Source organism: Zingiber officinale, chromosome 6A, assembly GCF_018446385.1.
Source record: "Zingiber officinale cultivar Zhangliang chromosome 6A, Zo_v1.1, whole genome shotgun sequence".
In the NCBI taxonomy this organism is placed as follows: domain Eukaryota; kingdom Viridiplantae; phylum Streptophyta; class Magnoliopsida; order Zingiberales; family Zingiberaceae; genus Zingiber; species Zingiber officinale.
In genome coordinates, this window is record NC_055997.1 from 9,838,748 (window position 1) to 9,858,835 (window position 20,088).

The following is a 20,088-nucleotide window of genomic DNA, read 5'->3' on the forward strand; positions in this document are numbered from 1 at the left end:
ACTATTGCTGCACTAATCTATAAAACTGCAAAGATGCAATTCTGCAGAAGTAAGCTTATGCTAAATAAAACTCAACCTGCTGTGATTATTAAAACCTGCACATTCCGGATTCATCTTGATTAAACTAGATCACTAATCTCAAAACTACCAGCAATTAAAGAGAAACTAAATCTTCTTAGCTAACCTAATTTACCTAATGTAGAATCAAAATGCAACTTACTTATAAACTAATGAATAGCTTAAACAAAACACAGCAGAACCTATTGTACTAAACAGAACACGAAAACAAGTTGCAGAATTCAAGTTGTCCTAACTACAGAACCAAAACATGCAAAAGCTAAACATCACATCTAATTCATCTCACTTCAAATTCTCTACTCTTTAACTCCAACTAAAATATCAATGGATAAATGATTAAAACAGAAATGCTAATTTCAGACAAAGAAGATAGAACTGCAGCAATTCTGCTGCACGAACAGAACTAAACAGCACACAAAAATAGAACTAAGCATATCAGATTCATGTAGAAAATGAAACTATAACTAAATCCAGACTATAAACTATTAGATTCAGAAACAAAGATTTCAGGAACAGGAAAATCTAAACAGAGAAATAACTACAGAAAATTTAAACATCCCTACACCAAATCTTAAACCAAACTTGTCTTCTCCTTGCCGTCACACAAGGAATCTGCAGAGAACACTCCAACAGAAATCGATCTGGTGTTCTCAAGCTTCAAGACGATTCAGATTTCCTTGCATTAGCACACAAAATTTCAGGAAGGTCAGTTCTGAAATGGTTCTCTGTTGCGTTTTCTGGAAATGGCGTCGCGAGCTGACGAAGAAAGCTGGGAACGTTGAAATGCTGTCGGAAATGGTTCAGAATCACTGGAGGACCACCGCCAATGATCCCGTGAAGAAATGGAGGCTCAAACCAGAAGAACGCCGCTGGTTTGAGCTGAAAATCGCAGCTCGCAGCTACAGTGCTCTGCTCGCCAAAACGCTTCGCCGATGAAGTACGATGGACGGGATCTGGTCGTCGGAGGCTGAGGAACTCCACACCGATGAAGACAAGCTTGCTCGAAGATCTAGAAGAAGGAAGGGAGCTGCGACCGCGTCGTCAAGAAACTGGCACGATGAACAATAGCACGAGCTCACTGTTCACCGTGCCAAACTCTGATTTTATACCTAGGGTTTTTTTTCAATTGAGACCTAAGTTCATGTCCAGCTCATGTGTAACTCGAGTCTGAGTTCACTCGGTCAATTAGGGTTTTGGAGTCCATTTGGTTGAGTGAACCAAGCCTCCACTTGATTCATGAGTCCATGTGTACCCTACAAGACCAAATTCACATAATGAGAAATAAACATGCATTTAAAAGGAAAAATAACATAAAGCTCCTAAAAGACCTTGTTTGAAGAATATGATTAAAATTGGAAATTAAAATGTGCAAATGTGTAAGGAACACCAAATATTAACCCAAAATTAATATGTCAATTCATAGCTTATCAAATCCCCCACACTTATTCTTGCACGCCTCGTGCAAGTGAGCCCACTAAAATATCAACTAAGATGATACCTCCTTCTCCTAACTATTCTTGATCATATCTAAAAAAAAGTAAAAGGAAGTTACAAGTAAGTATCAAGTTCCATAGACTCACACATTCATGACCTCTATTTTCACCTTGGTTCGATACTTAGTAAATTTCATCCATCATGAATAAAGTGAAAATGATAACATTCTAATTCTCCCAAGGTAATTTGAGGTGGCTATCTAATAATCTCAAATCTTGCAAAGGTGGAGATCACTCAAGCTACTCATAGCAAATCCACTACCATAAGCTTGCTTTTCATCTAATTCAACCTCCATCACAGATATTAAGATGCAAAATCATGAAAATTCATAACCATTGGAAGGAAGAGCAAATTAGGATGTAAATGGAAGAATTAATTCTGATCAAGTAAGGAAGAAAATAAATTTCACATTGAAGTGGAAGACATGGAACTAGAATGCTATGTGATGTTCAATTTCGGCCAAGCACCAAATTCTGCATTTCTTCATCCCATTGCTTCTTGTTACTGATTTGATTTTGTAAACACACCAATCTGCAATCTTCCTTTAACTTCGCTCCATTCCCAGTGCAGATTATATAGTTTCTCATCCTCAAGTTTCGAATTCTGAAAATAGAAACTAAACTCTGCTTTTGCCAATTCTTAGCTGCACATTCTTCAAAATTCCCAATTGAATCAGAAATTCTTTGATTTGATTCATCACATGTTCTGAGTTCAACATTTATGATCAGAAATGCCTAAGTTCTGATAATTTTTTTAACTTCTGCACAGCAAGATTATGAATCTGTTCCTCAATTTGCTATTTTTCGTTCCAATACATTTCAGCCAATTCTCCCCAGCTAGTAAACCTTGGAAGACGTCACATATAGCGATGAATCAAGATAACTCAAATTCCATTCAATTCAGATCTAGATAGCAAGGAAACTTGGCACAATTCAACAAATTGTCTTTGGCACAAAACTGGTTTGCCTTTACTCAGCAGATCCGGATGCAATTCTTTTGCAGATGTTCACTTTTTTTTTTTTTTATTAACACTCTCTTCTGCATTTGACAGGTAGTAAAGCTTACTTTCTTTCCCTGCAATAGCACAAAAATTTCAGCTTGGATTTACTTTTTCTTACTGCAGTAACAGTCCGAATTTCAGGCTGCAATTATGGTTCAGTTTCCAGCTCCAGCTTTGTTCTCTGTTAGGTATTAGATTTCTTGTCCAAAGTCTTGTAAACCCTGGAGAAGAAAGTTATCTATTTATCACCACTAAGTAACAGCTGGATTCCAGATTTTTCCATATTCCAGTAACCCTTGAACTCATTTCTGCACAGCCAATACTGATTTTAGTTTTATCTTCAATGCTGCACTTCGTACCAACTTGCCCCTATTAAGCCTTAAGAATTTCCAACACTTCTTCATCTTGCCTCTTCAAAACCTTTACAATGCATATCCAAAGACCTTCCATTTTTTCAGCAGCCCTAGCTCATCACAATTCTCATTCCAAATTGGCACAAAACTGCCATTTCCTGCAAATCTGCACTTCCTGGATTTCTGCACTATACTTATTCTTGTCATTTCAGCAATCCTCCTCTTTGTTCTCCTTGCTCAATTTCAGATTTGACACTCTATTTCTTGGATTGATTATCACTTTACAAACCAACAACCATCAATGTATTCTTTCACTCTTCTCATTCAACCAAATGCAGCCTTGCAAATACCATCAAGTGTCATACTATTTCCAGATTTCAGTAATTGACTTGCAATATTTGTAGAAGTTGTTCATGCTAACATTCCATTTGTTTCTTCACATTACAAAGTTTCATGTAAGCTTTTCTTCTCCTTGATAAGCCTTGAAATCTTGATACTCCATTCATTCCAAACTGCACACTTTCAATTCTGCCAAATTTTCCATGTTCTGCCTTTCAGATTGGTTACTTGTTATCTTCTATTATTACTGCTTCTTAGCTGTTTTCAAGCTTCAACAATTATTTCCATAAAGCTTCACAATCACTTAATCAAACAATAGCTTGATTTCCATCTTGTTTTAGCCCATAACATCACTAAGAAGGTTGCTGAAATTGACAATTTCAGCAAGTTACTGCTACCAAAATTCTTCCATCCGGTTGAGAGTGCTGCCACAATTGCTGCTTGATTCTGTTCCTGGCATTCTTCTCACTGTTTAATACACCAAATTCTTGCATACCATTTGTTACCACATCTTCTCAAATTCCAACTAAACTTTCTTCACTTTGAATCCTGCATTCTTGTTTTTGATATAAAACTGATACAAATTCAGCACTGCACTTCAGAATTCTATTCTTTAAACTGTCCATGCATCCGAATTCCAATCTATTCACTAACATTAACACTTAACCTCTTCTCTTGCTGCCCTTGCAATGGCACAAAATTTCCACATTTCTCTTCAAAATCTGCCATGCTTGAATTCTGCACTTATTCATTTCTATCATTCCAGCATCATCCTTCACTGCTTCCTCAAACACAGAATTCCAGCACCTATTCGAACTAAACGACCTCCCCCACACTTACTCTTTTGTCCGTCCCAGCCAAACTAAAATCATCACATATCATCCAAGATAACCACATCCAAAGAAATAAAACATGAGAAAAGAATAAAGATATGATGATTTATGACAAGAGAAATAGCAAAAATAGGTGAGGGCAATGTGACAATGGAGTAACCTTCATGAAAATGACTTAATATTGTTCTAGTGGTATTAAATAGATTTAAAGCAAGTTCTAGAGTGAAATAAGCTACAAGTGCATCACTCAAATAGGCTCAAACCTCACTAGGTAAATAAAAGTTATCATACCATTTCATCAATCAAGAATCCATCACTAGTATCAACCTCTTGCAATCCTAGAGTTCATTCATGCAATAAAGTCTTTAAACAAGATAATCAAATTTAACATCCCTTTTCAAATCCCTTAAAATGATACAAGGAAATGTCAAAAGAAGGAAGTACCATTTATTCCTAAAACAAAGACTATCAAGCTTAAAGAAATGGTAACTATCATGCACCTAAAGTGCAAAACTATAACTATGCAAAAAATAAAAACTACTAATGTAACTCAAAATTTATTTATGTAAGAAAATTCTAAATGAAACCGAAATTTTACCTAAACAAATAAGAAAACTACCTACACCTAAAATTTATTAATTTGCAAAGAAACAAAAGATAAAGTGAAACTCCCCTCTAACTTGGATAGATAGCATCAACATGTTCCATTTCCTCCACCACCAAGACCTTCACTTCTTCATGAAACTTTTTAAGCCTTTGTCCATTAACTTTAAAAATCCGGCCAGTAGACATATCCTGAATCTCAACCACTCCATAAAAGAAAACATTAGTAACACAATAAGGTCCTTCCCATCTAGATCTCAACTTACCTTTAATCAATTTGAGACGAGATCGATATAGAAGTACTTTGTCACCAATTTGAAACTCTTTCACTTCAATTTGTTTATCATGAAATCTCTTGGCCTTTTCTTTGTAAATCCGTGAGTTCTCAAAGGCTTCCAATCTAATCTCTTCAAGTTCTTGAAGTTGCAACTTCCTTTCTTCTCCAACCGTGTCACTATCAAGGTTGCATGCTTTAACCGCCCAATACGCCCTATGTTCAATCTCCACAGGCAAATGACATGCTTTTCCATATACAATCCTGTAAGGGGACATTCCAATAGGGGTTTTGAAAGCGGTCCTATAAGCCCATAGTGCATATTCAAGTCTTTTGCTCCAATCCTTTCTATCCGGTCTCACAGTCTTTTCAAGAATTGATTTCACCTCCCTGTTAGACACTTCTGCTTGCCCATTCGTTTGAGGGTGATAGGATGTAGAAACATTGTGTGTCACCCCATACTTATGTAGCAAAGCCTTCATGTGTCTGTTACAAAAATGAGACCCTTGATCACTAATGATCGCCCTGGGTACTCCAAACCTACAAAATATGTGAGACCTGACAAAACTAACAACAACAGAAGAGTCATCAGTCCAAGTGGGAATGGCCTCCACCCATTTGGAAACATAATCAACTGCCAATAAAATGTATGCAAATCCAAAAGAGGCAGGAAATGGACCCATAAAGTCAATACCCCAAACATCAAAAATCTCACAAAATAATATGAATTGTTGAGGCATTTCATTTTTAAGTCCTATGTTCCCAGTTCATTGACACCTATCACATGATCGATAAAAAACATAAGCATCACGAAAAAAGGGTAGGCCAATACAAACCACATTCTAATATTTTCCTAGCAGTTCTTTGTGGTCCAAAATGCCCTCCACACTCAAAAGAATGACAAAAAGTAAGTACAGACTGAAACTCAGAGTCAGGTATGCATCTCCTAATGATCTGATCACTACAAAACTTCCACAAGTAAGGATCGTCCCAAACATAGAATTTTGAATCACTTTTTAATTTATCTTTTTGAGCTTTTGAAAATTGTTTGGGATAAACATGTGCAACTAAGAAATTCACTAGATCTGCATACCATGGAGACTCACCCTGCAGCTGTAGAAGCTACTCATCTCTGAAATTATCATCAATGGCCGTGCGATCCAAGTCTCCTTCAATCCTGCTCAAATGATCTACAATCAAGTTCTCCTTCCCGCTCCTATCACGTATCTCTAAGTCGAATTCTTGAAGCAGAAGCATCCATCTGATTAATCTAGGCTTTGCATCAGGCTTCTTGAGGAGATACTTCAAAGCTGCATGATCAGAAAAAATAATCACATGAGAACAAAGAAGATATGATCTGAACTTATCTAAAGCAAAAACAATAGAAAGAAGCTCTTTTTCTGTTGTTGTGTAGTTTGCTTGAGCTGAGTCCAAAGTCTTGGAAGCATAGCAAATAACATGTGGGGCTCCATTCACTCTCTGTGCTAGTACAGCTCCCACTGCATAATCTGAAGCGTCACACAACAACTCGAAAGGTAAGGACCAGTCTGGGGGTCTGATAATAGGTGCTGAAGTAAGAACCTCCTTCAATCTGTCAAAAGCCTCTCTGCACCTCTGATCGAAGTCAAACAAAACATCTTTCTGAAGTAGCTGAGATAATGGTAGAGCAATCTTACTGAAGTCTCTAATAAATCTCCTATAGAATCCTGCATGACCAAGAAAAGCTGGCACCTCCCGCACGCATGCGGGGTAAGATAAAGAAGATATAGCGCTAACTTTAGCAGGATCTACCTCAATGCCCTTCCTAGAGACTATATGACCTAACACAATGTCATGCTCTACCATAAAGTGACACTTTTCAAAATTTAAAACCAAATCCGTGTCGATACATCTACTCAAAACTTTAGACAAGTTATCCAAACATGCATCAAAAGACGAGCCATAAACAGAAAATCATCCATGAATACTTCCATGCAATGCTCTAATAAATCATCAAAAATACTCACCATGCATCGCTGAAAAGTACCTGGGGCGTTGCACAATCCAAATGGCATCTTACGATATGCGAATGTACTGAAAGGGCAGGTGAAGGTAGTCTTCTCCTGGTCCTCTAGGTCGATGCAAATCTGAAAATAACCAGTGTACCCATCAAGAAAACAATAATGTGATTTACCTGCCAGCTGCTCTAACATCTGATCAATAAAAGGAAGTGGATAATGATCCTTTCGGCTTGCTTGGTTCAGCTTCCTATAGTCCACACATACTCTCCAGGAATTCTTCACTCTCGTGGGCACCAGTTCATTCTCTTCATTAGCTACCACTGTCACCCCTGACTTCTTCGGAACCACATGGATGGGACTGACCCATTTGCTGTCAGAAATCGGATAAATAATGCCTGCCTGTAAGAGTCTAGTCACCTCCTTCTTTACAACATCCAAAATCAATGGGTTTAGTCGTCTCTGTGGCTGTCTCACTGGCTTCACATCCTCCTCCAAATAGATCCTATGCATACAAATGGAAGGACTGATCCCAGGAATGTCCACCAGAGTCCATCCAATTGCCTTCTTATGCTGTCTCAGAATCTCTAACAATCGTTCCTCCTGATCCGGTTCCAAATTCTGAGCTATGATGACAGGTAGCTGCTGATTCTCACCCAAATAGGCATACTTCAAATGCTGAGGCAATGGCTTCAATTCCTCCTGTGTCGGGTCAACTGTAGGCGATCCTAGGGGTAGAGCTTCTCCTAAGCAATCCCCTACGCATACCTCTTCCTCTCTGAGCGATCCTAGGGGTAATGCTTCTCCTAAGCAATCCCCTACGCATTCACTCGAACTTCCACTTTCTTCCACCTCTAAAATATCCTCCAATAAAGAAACAAATTCATTCTCTTGACCAAAATCAGAAACCTCTAAGTCTGAATCAATATCTGACAAGAAATCCATGTCATCCAACTCCTCCGAGATATCCATGATAAGTATAGAATGATCCTCTCTAGGATGCTTCATAGCCTCAAAAATGCTGAATCTAATCACTGTGTCTCCTATCTCCATAGAAAGAGTTCCAGCATGCACATCAATCTTCGTTCTAGCAGTCTTTAAGAATGGACGTCCAAGAATAAGCGGAGCCCTGTTTGCAAGCACATCACCCTCCATGTCTAAGATGTAAAAATCTGCAGGAAAAATTAACTCTCTCACTTTTACCAATACATCTTCTATCACTCCAGCTGGGTGTGCATGACTTCTATTGGCCAACTGAATCACTACACCTGTAGGTTGCAAAGGTCCAATTCTTAATGACTGAAAAACTGATTTAGGCATCACATTAATAGAAGCTCCAAGATCTAACATCGCATCCTCAAAGATACAATCTCCTATAACACAAGGCACGGTGAAAACTCCTGGATCTTCACACTTCTGAGGAACTGGCTGAAGTAATGCTGAAACATTCTTTCCCATACTTATCAATTCATTCCCCTTTAATTTCTTTTTGTGCACACAAAGATCCTTGAGGAATTTGGCATATTTTGGAATTTGCTTAATCATGGTAAGCAAAGGCACATTCACTTCAACCTTGCTGAATAATTTCACCAATTCTTGATATTCCCTAGTCTTTTCTTCCTCCATTTCTTTTCTTGGTTGTACACTTCTTTGAGGGAAAGGTAATGGAGTGGAATGCTCAGCTTCTTGCTGGTTAAAAGTTCTGTCCAGATTCTGCCCAGAATTTCCCAGGTTCTGTGCTAAATTTTGAGCTGAATTTGAAGCTGCTGTTGGAGTAAATTCTAAGCCGAAATCTGCTCCATCAGTTTGATCAGAATCTGAAACTTCTGGTTGATTGAAATGTTGCTGATCAAATCCAGTAATCCAATTCTGTGTAGAATCTGGCTGCTCTGAATTTGCTGGAAAATTCTGGAAATTTTGTGAATTCGAAGCTGCAAATGGCCTGGAAATATTCTGCTGTGCTCCTGCTGGAAAATTAGGATTTGGGTCTGAAATTGTTTTACCACTTCGAAGAGTTAATGCACTAACATTTCCTTTAGGGTTTGGAGTCGGTTGTGAAGGTAACTGCCCAGATCCTTGATTTTGCATCTGATTAATGTTGCTAGCAAGCTGCCCAATCTGCCTTTCAATGTTTTGTAGCGTTGTATCAGTTCTTTGCTGGTGTTGCTGCTGTTGCATCATTTGCTGCATCAAATCTTCAATTTTTGAGTTGCTAAAGTTGTGCTGAGGTTGCATTGATCTAGGACTTGTAGAAGATGGAAGTGCAAGCTAAAATTGATGCTGATTCGCACTGCTTGGCTGCTGGAATGTAACGACCACCCTTCTTACTACTACTACTCTCTAAGGATGACCGTTACTTAACTACTAACTCTACTTAACCGGTATGATTAAAAATCACATGGAAACCCTACCGAAAAATTTCGACAGAGTCTCCCCTGTACCGGTGACCATATTCAATGATACATGCAATATATACTCAGCCACAAGCGGCTGGAACACATATCAATCAACCACGCAGTTAAATAAGTATCAAACACACAAATATCTACTTACTAAACTGAACTCATCCTAAATGCAATCTAAACAGAATAATCTCAAATAACATGAACTTAAAATACAATTCAAATGTTTACAATAACTAAAATGCAGAAACTAAAATTAAAACTTCTTTCCTAGTCCCAAGGCTTCCATAGTCCTGGCATCAGACATCCTTCGAACACCTCCTTGTCGCCTTCCTTTCTATATCTTTTCCTTTCCTGTATCTGCAGTAAGAGGAAGTGTAGTCTATAAGCAAAATTTGCTTAGTAAGCACTATCTAACTCACAAAATCTCGATATGCATGAGGATATACTGAAATCTAAAACTGAATGCTCAAAAGGAAATCTGCTCATGCTCATCTACTAGTGAAAGAAACATACTGAAAGGCTAAACATGTAAAGTAAATCTATACAATCATGCTAGCATAAAGAACTAAGCTTACTGAATTCTAAACACCTTCTGAATCTTATTTCACTTGTTTAAAGACTTATTCTTTAAATACTTTATACTTATGTAAAACTTTCGAAAACTAATACTTCAAAATAATAATCATCTTCTTTTTGAGCCCGGCAACTGTGCTTTTTCTTTTGTAACAACCCGACCCATTCGACGACCCATTTGGCGGCCCATTTGGTGACCCTATGGTCGTCGACCGTCGACCGTCGGCCGAGTCGTTACTACTAGGTTATCTAAACCTAGGGACGACTATGGGAGCTCAGCCCAAGGACAGAGAGTCCAACACAGTGCCACTGATAAAAGTAAAATACTTGTTATCTTTTAATACTTCTATGTAATGCCTCGGCATTTTCTTTAGCACCTTGTGTGCCAAAATCCCTAAAGTCTTGACTTTGGGATCTACTTAAGGCCTTGGCCTTTTTCTTTCTTTTCTTTTCTTTATCTTTCTTATACTTGTTCAAGTAAAATACTAGCCTATTCCAACATGCTACAACAGATTTAAAACTAAGGAAAAAACAAATCTGAAATCTTTAGGCATGCTACATTAGAAATAAATCAAAGAAGAAAGATCTGCATTCTAAAAAAAACTGCATACACTTGGAGAGTAGCTATTCATGCTTGTTAAAGTAACGAAGTAACTAAAACTGCAATGCTAATAACAGGGCTGTTCGTGCCCATTAATGGCATAAAAAGATCTATAAAACAATTTAACCCGTATGATTATTACTTTCTCTGATCTCTTCTCAATTCATAAGGATTCTTACAAGGTAAATTCTTGAAGTGGTTACTCATAAGTATTAATTTAAATACTTGGCAACTATATGATATATCTATCATTGTTAATTAATATAGATCAGTACATACTATGTATTTCAGCGTGTATATTTACATATAACAACCCTAGTTTCAACTAGCACCACTTACAAAACCGGACAACTAAAGTATGCAATTTGTGTTTAAACTACAAGTATAATAACAAGAAGTGAACTAACAAGAAGAACATTTCCAACTGAATCCCTATCTACTCATGGCATTAAGAAGCACAAAGGAGAAACAGAACTTCATCGTCCCAATTCGAAACCAACCAGTGATTGCAAAACCATAAGAAATCAAAGCTTCATAGTTCAAATCGCAAAACCTCATCAATCACCAAATTAAACCTGCTGAAAACTTAAAACAAAACTATATAAACTGATTCGTTGCTTCAGCAGAATTGCAAGGAAAAAGGAAAAAGGAAGCCTGCAAATCTAACCCGAAACCTCAACTATTCTGTTAAGCAGCGCATTGACAGATTTTTCTGTTAAGCTTATGCCATTAAAAGGTGATTGCTATGTGCAACGGCAAGGAAACTAAAGAAGGAATTTCTACTGTAAACAACTCGCTACTGGAAACCTAAAATCCCAATTGTTCTTCATGCTCATTGCTTAGAACAACAAATTCCAACTGCACAGCAGCTCACGGCAGCATTATAAATTCCTTGCTCCCTACTTCATGCTTCAAAAAATAAACCACATGCCTAATTATACATCCTGATCAAATCTGAAACAAGCAACTCACGGCCAAAAACCCTAAACCGACAATCATCACAGAAAAACTCGGAAACAAAGGAGATAGAAATCCGAAAGCTTAAAAAGGGAAGGACAATCTTCTTTATAAAACTCACGGCACATTCACAAACAAAAGAAACCCTAAATCAAAGGCTCGAAACTATCTTACCGCAGGTGAGTAAGCGCTTACCTCGTTGTTCTTGGACTTACAACCGGAGAAGAGGACTCTACAGCTTCTAGGGTTCGGAGAAAACTCAAGTTCTTGACCTCTCCTTGCGCCCACTTGCTCTTCTCGACGAGAGGGGCTCGGTGGTGCGAAGACTGACAGAAAGGGGCGTTCACCGGCCGCCGGAGACGCCGGGCTGCTCGCTGCGTTTTTGTCCGAGAGAAAACGCCGTCGCCGAGAGAGGAGGAGAGGTTAATTCCCGAAATTTCACTTAAGTCCTCTCTTTTATAACTAGGGTAATTCGGTTAACTTGTTAAATAATTTTGCTACCAATTCTAAACAGAACTATCCGTTGGAACAGTTGGTAAGCCAGGTTTTGACCAAATCACAGGTCTGGGTTTCGAATCCCTTAGTCGACACCTTTTTCCCAATTTATTTTAAATGTTCCAACTTCTGCTTAAATGGAATTCTTCTCCTTCTTAAATAAGAAACGATCGCTGGATCAGTTGGTTGGCCGCGTTCGGCTTAAGGCGCAGCTCGTGGGTTCGAATCCCGGTTATTTTCTTCTTATTATTTCTCGCTATTAACTTCTATTACTTAAATAAAATTCTTCCTTTATTAGATTAAATAATAACTGCTAGCCCAGTTGGTTAGTTGGGTTTTGCTCGGTCAGGGGTTGCCGGTTCAAGCCTCGGCTTGGACATTTTTTTGTCACAACTTCTTTCTTTTGGTAAAAATATCAAACGACCTCCAAAAATTTCATAAAAATACTCTAAAATTTTTTAAAAATCTCTAGAATTTTTCTATAGCATTTCTAAATATTTTTAAGAACTTTTAGAACTCCTAATGAGGAAAATTGGGTCGTTACATGGAAATTCTGCACAGGTTGCTGAATTTGCTGGAAATGGTTTTGCTGATTCTGTGCATTCTGAAATTGTGGCTGAAATGCAACATTCGAATGCTGAAAATTCTGGAATGGTTGAAATTGCTTATTTTGGTTGAAGTTTTGCTGAAATTGTGGCTGCTGGAAGTGCTGATTTTGCTGAGAATGAACTGCTGGATGGTTTTGGAAATAATGTTGATTCTGCTGATGCTGAAATGATGGCTGACCAATCTGATTTTGTGTTGGCTGCTGATAAAATGTGTTCCCATACCTCAAATTAGGATGATCCCTCCATCCCGGATTATAAGTTGAAGAGTTGGGATCATACTTGTGTTGCTGAAATTGAGGTCTTGAAATGGCTGCAACAGATTCATCTTGATATAAATTAGGACAATGATCCAAAGAATGATCTTAGCTTGAACAAATTCCACACAACTTCATCATTGATAAAGGAAAATTTGAAACATGACTCGAATTTTGCAACGCAATTTGCTTCACTAGAGAGGTCAATTCTTGTAAATTGTTTCTGATTTCTTGTTGCTCATTCGAAACCAAATGAGTTTCATTAACCACTCTAGTCCCAAGAGCTCTACTCCCAAATTGCTGTGAATTTTCTGCCATATTTGAAATTAACTCTCTTGCTTGATTTGGAGTCTTATTCACCAAGGCTCCTCCAGCTGCTGCATCTATCATGCTCATATCCATAGGAAGTAGACCCTCATAGAAATATTGAACAAGAAGCTGATCACTAATCTGATGTTGTGGACAACTCGAACACAGCTTCTTGAATCTCTCCCAATAATCATATAGAGTTTCTCCCACTACTTGTTGAATACCACAAATGCTCTTCCTGATAGTTGCAGTCCTAGAAGCTGGGAAAAATTTCTCCAAAAATGCTTTCTTCATATCAATCCAACTAGTAATGTATCCAGCTGGAAGGCAATATAACCAGTCCTTTGCTGCTCCTGTCAAAGAGAATGGAAAGGCCCTCAACTTAATGTCTTCTTCTGAAATCCCTTGTGGTTTCATGGTAGAACAAACCACATGGAATTCATGTAGATGGCGGTTGGGATCCTCTCCTGATAACCCTTGAAATTTGGGAAGCAGATGAATAAGTCCTGATCTAAGTTCAAAATCTCCTGCCAAGTCTGGATAAGTAATACATGAGTACTTATAAGCCACATCTGGTGCTGCAAGCTCTTTCATAGTTCGATCCCCTTCTGTTATCTGATTATCCATCTCTGAAATTCTACTCTCACAAGTTGCTGTTGACCTAGCTTGGCTCCTTAAAGCCCAAAAGGTTATTTCAATCTCTGGGTCAAGTTCAAGCAATGTTGCAAAGGAAGACCTAGTCATGCAAGCCAATAAACAATCAAAATTCAGTAGATATTCAATAAAATCAGAAAAATCAGCAAAAGAAAGCTGATAAAATTATTCACAATCCAAAACAAACAAACAATTCTAGCAAAGTTTTAGTGTGTTCCCCGGCAACGGCGCCAAAATTTGGTAAGCTCTCTAAATAGATGTCACAAATTAACTCCCAAATTAATGTTCAGATCGAAAACCCACAACTACACAAAGCAATGTTTTAGTATAAGGCCCGAGTCGAATTTCCGAGGAGTATGCTAGAACGTGCTTGTTTCGGATTAAGAACACACTTTTTGGGTTTTCTAGATATAAAAATGGGGGTTTGGTATTGAAACTGAAATATTAGACCAAGAAATAAATTGCAAGCTCTACAATTATCCTACTGTAGAAATAATTCTGAATAATCCAAAAGAAACAAAACTTCAACTATTGCTGCACTAATCTATAAAACTGCAAAGATGCAATTATGCAGAAGTAAGCTTATGCTAAATAAAACTCAACTTGCTGTGATTATTAAAACCTGCACATTCCGGATTCATCTTGATTAAACTAGATCACTAATCTCAAAACTACCAGCAATTAAAGAGAAACTAAATCTGCTTGGCTAACCTAATTTACCTAATGTAGAATCAAAATGCAACTTACTTATAAACTAATGAATAGCTTAAACAAAACACAGCAGAACCTATTGTACTAAACAGAACACGAAAACAAGTTGCAGAATTCAAGTTGTCCTAACTACAGAACCAAAACATGCAAAAGCTAAACATCACATCTAATTCATCTCACTACAAATTCTCTACTCTTTAACTCCAACTAAAATATCAATGGATAAACGATTAAAACAGAAATGCTAATTTCAGACAAAGAAGATAGAACTGCAGCAATTCTGCTGCACGAACAGAACTAAACAGCACACAAAAATAGAACTAAGCATATCAGATTCATGTAGAAAATGAAACTATAACTAAATCCAGACTATAAACTATCAGATTCAGAAACAAAGATTTCAGGAACAGGAAAATCTAAACAGAGAAATAACTATAGAAAATCTAAACATCCCTACACCAAATCTTAAACCAAACTTGTCTTCTCCTTGCCGTCACACAAGGAATCTGCAGAGAACACTCCAACAGAAATCGATCTGGTGTTCTCAAGCTTCAAGACGATTCAGATTTCCTTGCATTAGCTCACAAAATTTCAGGAAGGTCAGTTCTGAAATGGTTCTCTGCTGCGTTTTCTGGAAATGGCGTCGCGAGCTGACGAAGAAAGCTGGGAACGTTGAAATGCTGTCGGAAATGGTTCAGAATCACTGGAGGACCACCGCCAATGATCCCGTGAAGAAATGGAGGCTCAAACCAGAAGAACGCCGCTGGTTTGAGCTGAAAATCGCAGCTTGCAGCTACAGTGCTCTGCTCGCCAAAACGCTTCGCCGATGAAGTACGATGGACGGGATCTGGTCGTCGGAGGCTGAGGAACTCCACACCAATGAAGACAAGCTTGCTCGAAGATCTGGAAGAAGGAAGGGAGCCGCGACCGCGCCGTCAAGAAACTGGCACGATGAACAGTAGCGCGAGCTTACTGTTCACCGTGCCAAACTCTGATTTTATACCTAGGGTTTTTTTTCAATTGAGACCTAAGTTCATGTCCAGCTCATGTGTAACTCGAGTCTGAGTTCACTCGGTCAATTAGGGTTTTGGAGTCCATTTGGTTGAGTGAACCAAGCCTCCACTTGATTCATGAGTCCATGTGTACCCTACAAGACCAAATTCACATAATGAGAAATAAACATGCATTTAAAAGGAAAAATAACATAAAGCTCCTAAAAGACCTTGTTTGAAGAATATGATTAAAATTGGAAATTAAAATGTGCAAATGTGTAAGGAACACCAAATATTAACCCAAAATTAATATGTCAATTCATAGCTTATCACCCCTCCCCACCTTCACTGTGGAAGGCGTCTTCCATGGCTGGAAGGTGCTTTCGATGAATCGTACGAAGGCGCCTTCCAGTCCTATTGAAGGCGCCTTCGACAGGCTGATATTGTTGTTTGACTCACTAGAGGCGCCTTCTAGCCTATTGGAGGCGCCTTCCAGCCTCGGATAAAGTTTTACAGGAGCTATAAAAAGACCCCTGGACTTAGGAAATAGATACCAACTCTTGTAATCATTTCCTAGCAACTGTCTAAGCTTTTCAAAGAGTGTAAGAGGCTTCTCTTCCTTCAACGAAAGAGATTTTTATTACACTTTCACTTGCCTTGGATTAACAACCATTTAGGTTGTAACCAAGTAAACCTTGTGTCTCTTCTTTCTAGTCGTTATTTTAATTTACCATTATTGTTGCTTTTAATTAGAGTTGAAAGAACGGGAAAGATGTTTATTTTATTTCGATAGGTAATTCCCCCCCCCCCCCCCCCTTGCCGCCCCCGATTGTGCTTGCATCTCTTCCTAGACAAGCTCTTCTCGGGTGAGAGATAAATGCAAGGAAGGTGTCTCAATAGATTGTCCTTGGGCATGAGAGAGCTTACGTCATTTGGGTCTCCTTTATGGGATGGCCTCAGCCTTTGAAGGGGAACTCTCAGACATCGGGAGAGGAACGGGAGATAACTCCCTAGAAGCAGTGACAGTGCTAGATTCGGTTGGCGGCTACCAAAGGCCCTGTTGAAAGGGACGACCGGTGGGAAAGCCCACTCGCTTAACAATGCCCTCTCCTGAGCAAGGAGCTCTTCTTCTTCTAAGTTGATCCGGTCAATGATCAGAGATTTAAAAACGGCGTCCACTGCATAAAATAGGAAATACCTTAGTGATAACAAAGCGAGCATGTCATTAAGACTTACAAAAAGAACAAGAAAGCTTTGTCCGGATTAGGCTCAGACCAAACAAGTAAAGTAGGCCTTCACACAACCATTTATGGATTTTAAAGCATTGACCACTTAACTTAGTAGAGTATAAAAAAAAGGTCGGGTCCTGCTTATAACTCCCGAGGTCAGGAAGAGGAGAAAATGAGGACTACCATTTAATTGACTAGGTTGTAAGCTTGGGCATTTCATTGAAGAAAAAATAGAATTTCCAACCCTTATTCGAAGAAGACATATCCTCAAAGAAAATTGACTTCGAGTAAGATTGAAAGAGGAAGACCCCCGGTTCTAATTTCTTAGGATAAGAGAATAAATGAAGATTGCAAGGAGTCGGAGGAATGCCATACATGCAAAATAGCATGAACATTTTGCACATAGTGTGGAATGCATTCATGGAAAACTATTGTAAAGGGACATTAAAATACCGACTCACCTCTAACATGAACGGAGGGACAAGAAAATGTAGACCGACTATTAACTGGTCCTTAAAAAAAGTAATGTGGTTAGGAGGAGGACGATGAGGACAAGCATCTGAGGAAGGAATAACAATATGATAACTTTTCGGGATCTCGTACCGAAGGTGGATGGAAGCCCTATCAGACTTATCAAAATCTGAGCTAGTAAGAGTATACCAAGGAGCAAAGAGTTCTTGATCCATGAGAGAGCATAGAGAAAACAAAGAACAAGCAATTTACTAGATTACTTAGGATGTAAAAGAGAAGAAGTTTGCAAAGGAAGATTTCCAAAGAAAGAGAGCAAGGAAGACAAAGCACAGAATGAGGGGTTTTTGCTTTACTTAGGATTTTTTAAGAAAAAGAGTGCAACTTAATTACAATCATTAGATTAAAGTAGCAGACACACAGAGGATCGTTGATTTATAGGGAGAGAGATGTCGCTGAGTCGTATGAAGCAACGTGCGTCAAAAGTCGTTTCAAAGAATGAGGAGTGGAGCCACGTGACACTCACCCATAAATGGACATTTTTGATGGATGTGACAACTGAATCATTATATAGGAGAAGCACCTTTTTATGCATTCTCGGTACTCTCCTCTGCATGGCCAACCTCTAACGGGTAGTTTTTGAAAAAATATCACTAAGTTCCCAAGGTGCAAATGACAACATGAATCTATGGACGACCCTAGTAAAAGGGGCGAACGGACGAAAATCAAACTTGGGTCTAGTCAGTTGGCTACACCTCCTTTAACTAGACTTGAAGGGGAGGCTAGTGATACAAGATGCAACGAGCAGACCTAAGAGATGATGTGGAGGTCAAAGTTAAGGTGATGTGACAGTCAAAATCAAGAAAAGAAAGGATTCCCCAACTGGCTTTGTTATTCTCCTAGCGCTAAGGCTCGTAGTGCCAACCCAACCAGATTATAAGTCATTCGGAATAGGGCCGACCGACCTTTAAATCTGTCAAACATAGGGGGTTTAATGCTTTACTCTTGAATTGGGAACCTAGCATGTCTAATCATTTAATAGCCGACCAAATTTAGAGGATGTCCAACCCACCTCACAATCGATCGACCATAGGTCCAGTCGAGGGAAATGTCAAACTCCTTACTCTGTACGAGTCTCTCTATACACGACCAGTCAACCCTATTATTGGTCATTCCTATGGATTTCCACATGACAATATACATGTGTATCCGTTCGGTAATAGAATCGGATAAGTTTAGGTGGCCCCATAACCCGATCCTAAGGCACTTACACGCCCAGCCAAATAAAAGGCCGACCGGACCTGAGGCACTTAGATTCATATTGCTTCTTAGATGGATTTCCAGCATACATAAGTTATCATATTGATTCTCAAACAGACTTCTAGCACGCCCAAGATATTATATTATTCTCCGAACGGATTGCTAACATCATTCAGCATATAACCAAGCAACTTAATCTGAGAACAAGCATAAAGATGACCGACCTTATTGGCCGGACGAAATATACTCAGCAGACAACATGAGCAGAGAATTCTAATAACCTGTCAGAATAATAACTATATGTTAAAGAATATTCGTCTGGAACCTTCCTCAGGGATTATCATGTTTCTAATCAATCAATCACTTATGACAGCATATTTCTTTAACTACCTCATTAATGACATAAGCTATAACGACAAGAGAGATACACATGTGGGTAAGAGAAGATTCCTCGAACAATTATTGCACAAGTTGTACACTTTTTATTACCCAATAACCTTTTATATTCTTCGTCACCTCATGATTACGGAGGTTATGAGAGATGATTTATAAAGAGGCTTCTCTCTATTGGTAAGGTACATTTTTGTCAACATCTCAAACTTATTCTCGGACGCACGTTTTCTACTATTCTTCATTTGCTTGGCCAAAACTCGTATTAACTTGAACCTCGGAGGGTCTTCGCCAAGGATGTCCTTGATTTTTGGACACTAATATTTTATTGACTCGTCTTAGTGTACACAAGATCGAATAGAAGCCTCTCCTTAGAGTAAAAATCTTTTTTCCGTCAACAACTAAGCTATCATTACCAGTACATATCTCGTTAATTTTTAGATAGATGATTCATGTATATACAATATCTTCTTTTATGAGCTTTCATGCGGCAAGCAGAAAAGGGATTTTGAAGAAGTTGATCAGATGGAGAGCACGGAGGTAAAAGTGATTGGAATTTTGAAAGGTAGGTGGCTTTTTCTTCATTTCGTCCAATACAAACACAAAACAAAAAAACTCAACTCATCATCCCTTCCTTGTCAATCATTCTAACTTTAACTGCAGGGGAAGATTTGCACACGAGATTTAGCATCATTGCCTTGAAATGTAGGCCGTGCAAAAGCCATTCCCTGTGTCAGTGCAATCTAGGTATCACATGTGCAACCTATTCTTCTGTCCTCTTTTCGTCTTAAACTACGAATTATATGTATTATGAATTTTTTCTAAGATTTGTACTGAATTTTTAATATTTGAATGTTCTTATGTTTACAAGTCATAGATCTTCCATTGTTGTTCCAACCCCATGTCAAGTTACTCCTCAATTGACTTTATCTAATAAAGATTTTAATTAATTGACCATCAATGAATGAGTCATCGGAGAGTTGTATTCTTGACGAAATCACCAAACATCGAAGGAGTCGAATCGTCAAGCAATCTTGACTTGAAACTTGGGAAAGAGAGGGGGGGAGGGTGCCCTATCTCAATCACTTCGATGTTTAAGTCAGATTTTCAGTAAGGGTGGTGGAGAAAAAGAATAGTTGATGAGAAAAATACTAATGATTTGTGAGCATATGCATGTACACACTTTTACTTGCAGGAGTGGGCTCCTTTTA

The 20,088-nt window shown here is 38.5% G+C and overlaps 1 protein-coding gene and 1 pseudogene across 1 annotated transcript; both read right to left on the minus strand.

Moving 5' to 3' along the window:
• Positions 1-432: 432 nt before the first annotated feature.
• LOC121995760 lies at positions 433-9,364 on the minus strand (annotated as a pseudogene).
• A 3,154-nt stretch (positions 9,365-12,518) lies between these two features.
• Positions 12,519-15,367, minus strand: LOC121995761. Its single transcript, XM_042549524.1, has 2 exons — positions 14,996-15,367; positions 12,519-13,909 (listed from the first exon to the last, which is right to left on the minus strand). The coding sequence occupies exon 2, from the start codon at positions 13,798-13,800 to the stop codon at positions 12,973-12,975; it is 828 nt and encodes a 275-aa protein (XP_042405458.1). The 5' UTR covers positions 13,801-13,909; positions 14,996-15,367; the 3' UTR covers positions 12,519-12,972.
• Positions 15,368-20,088: the final 4,721 nt, after the last annotated feature.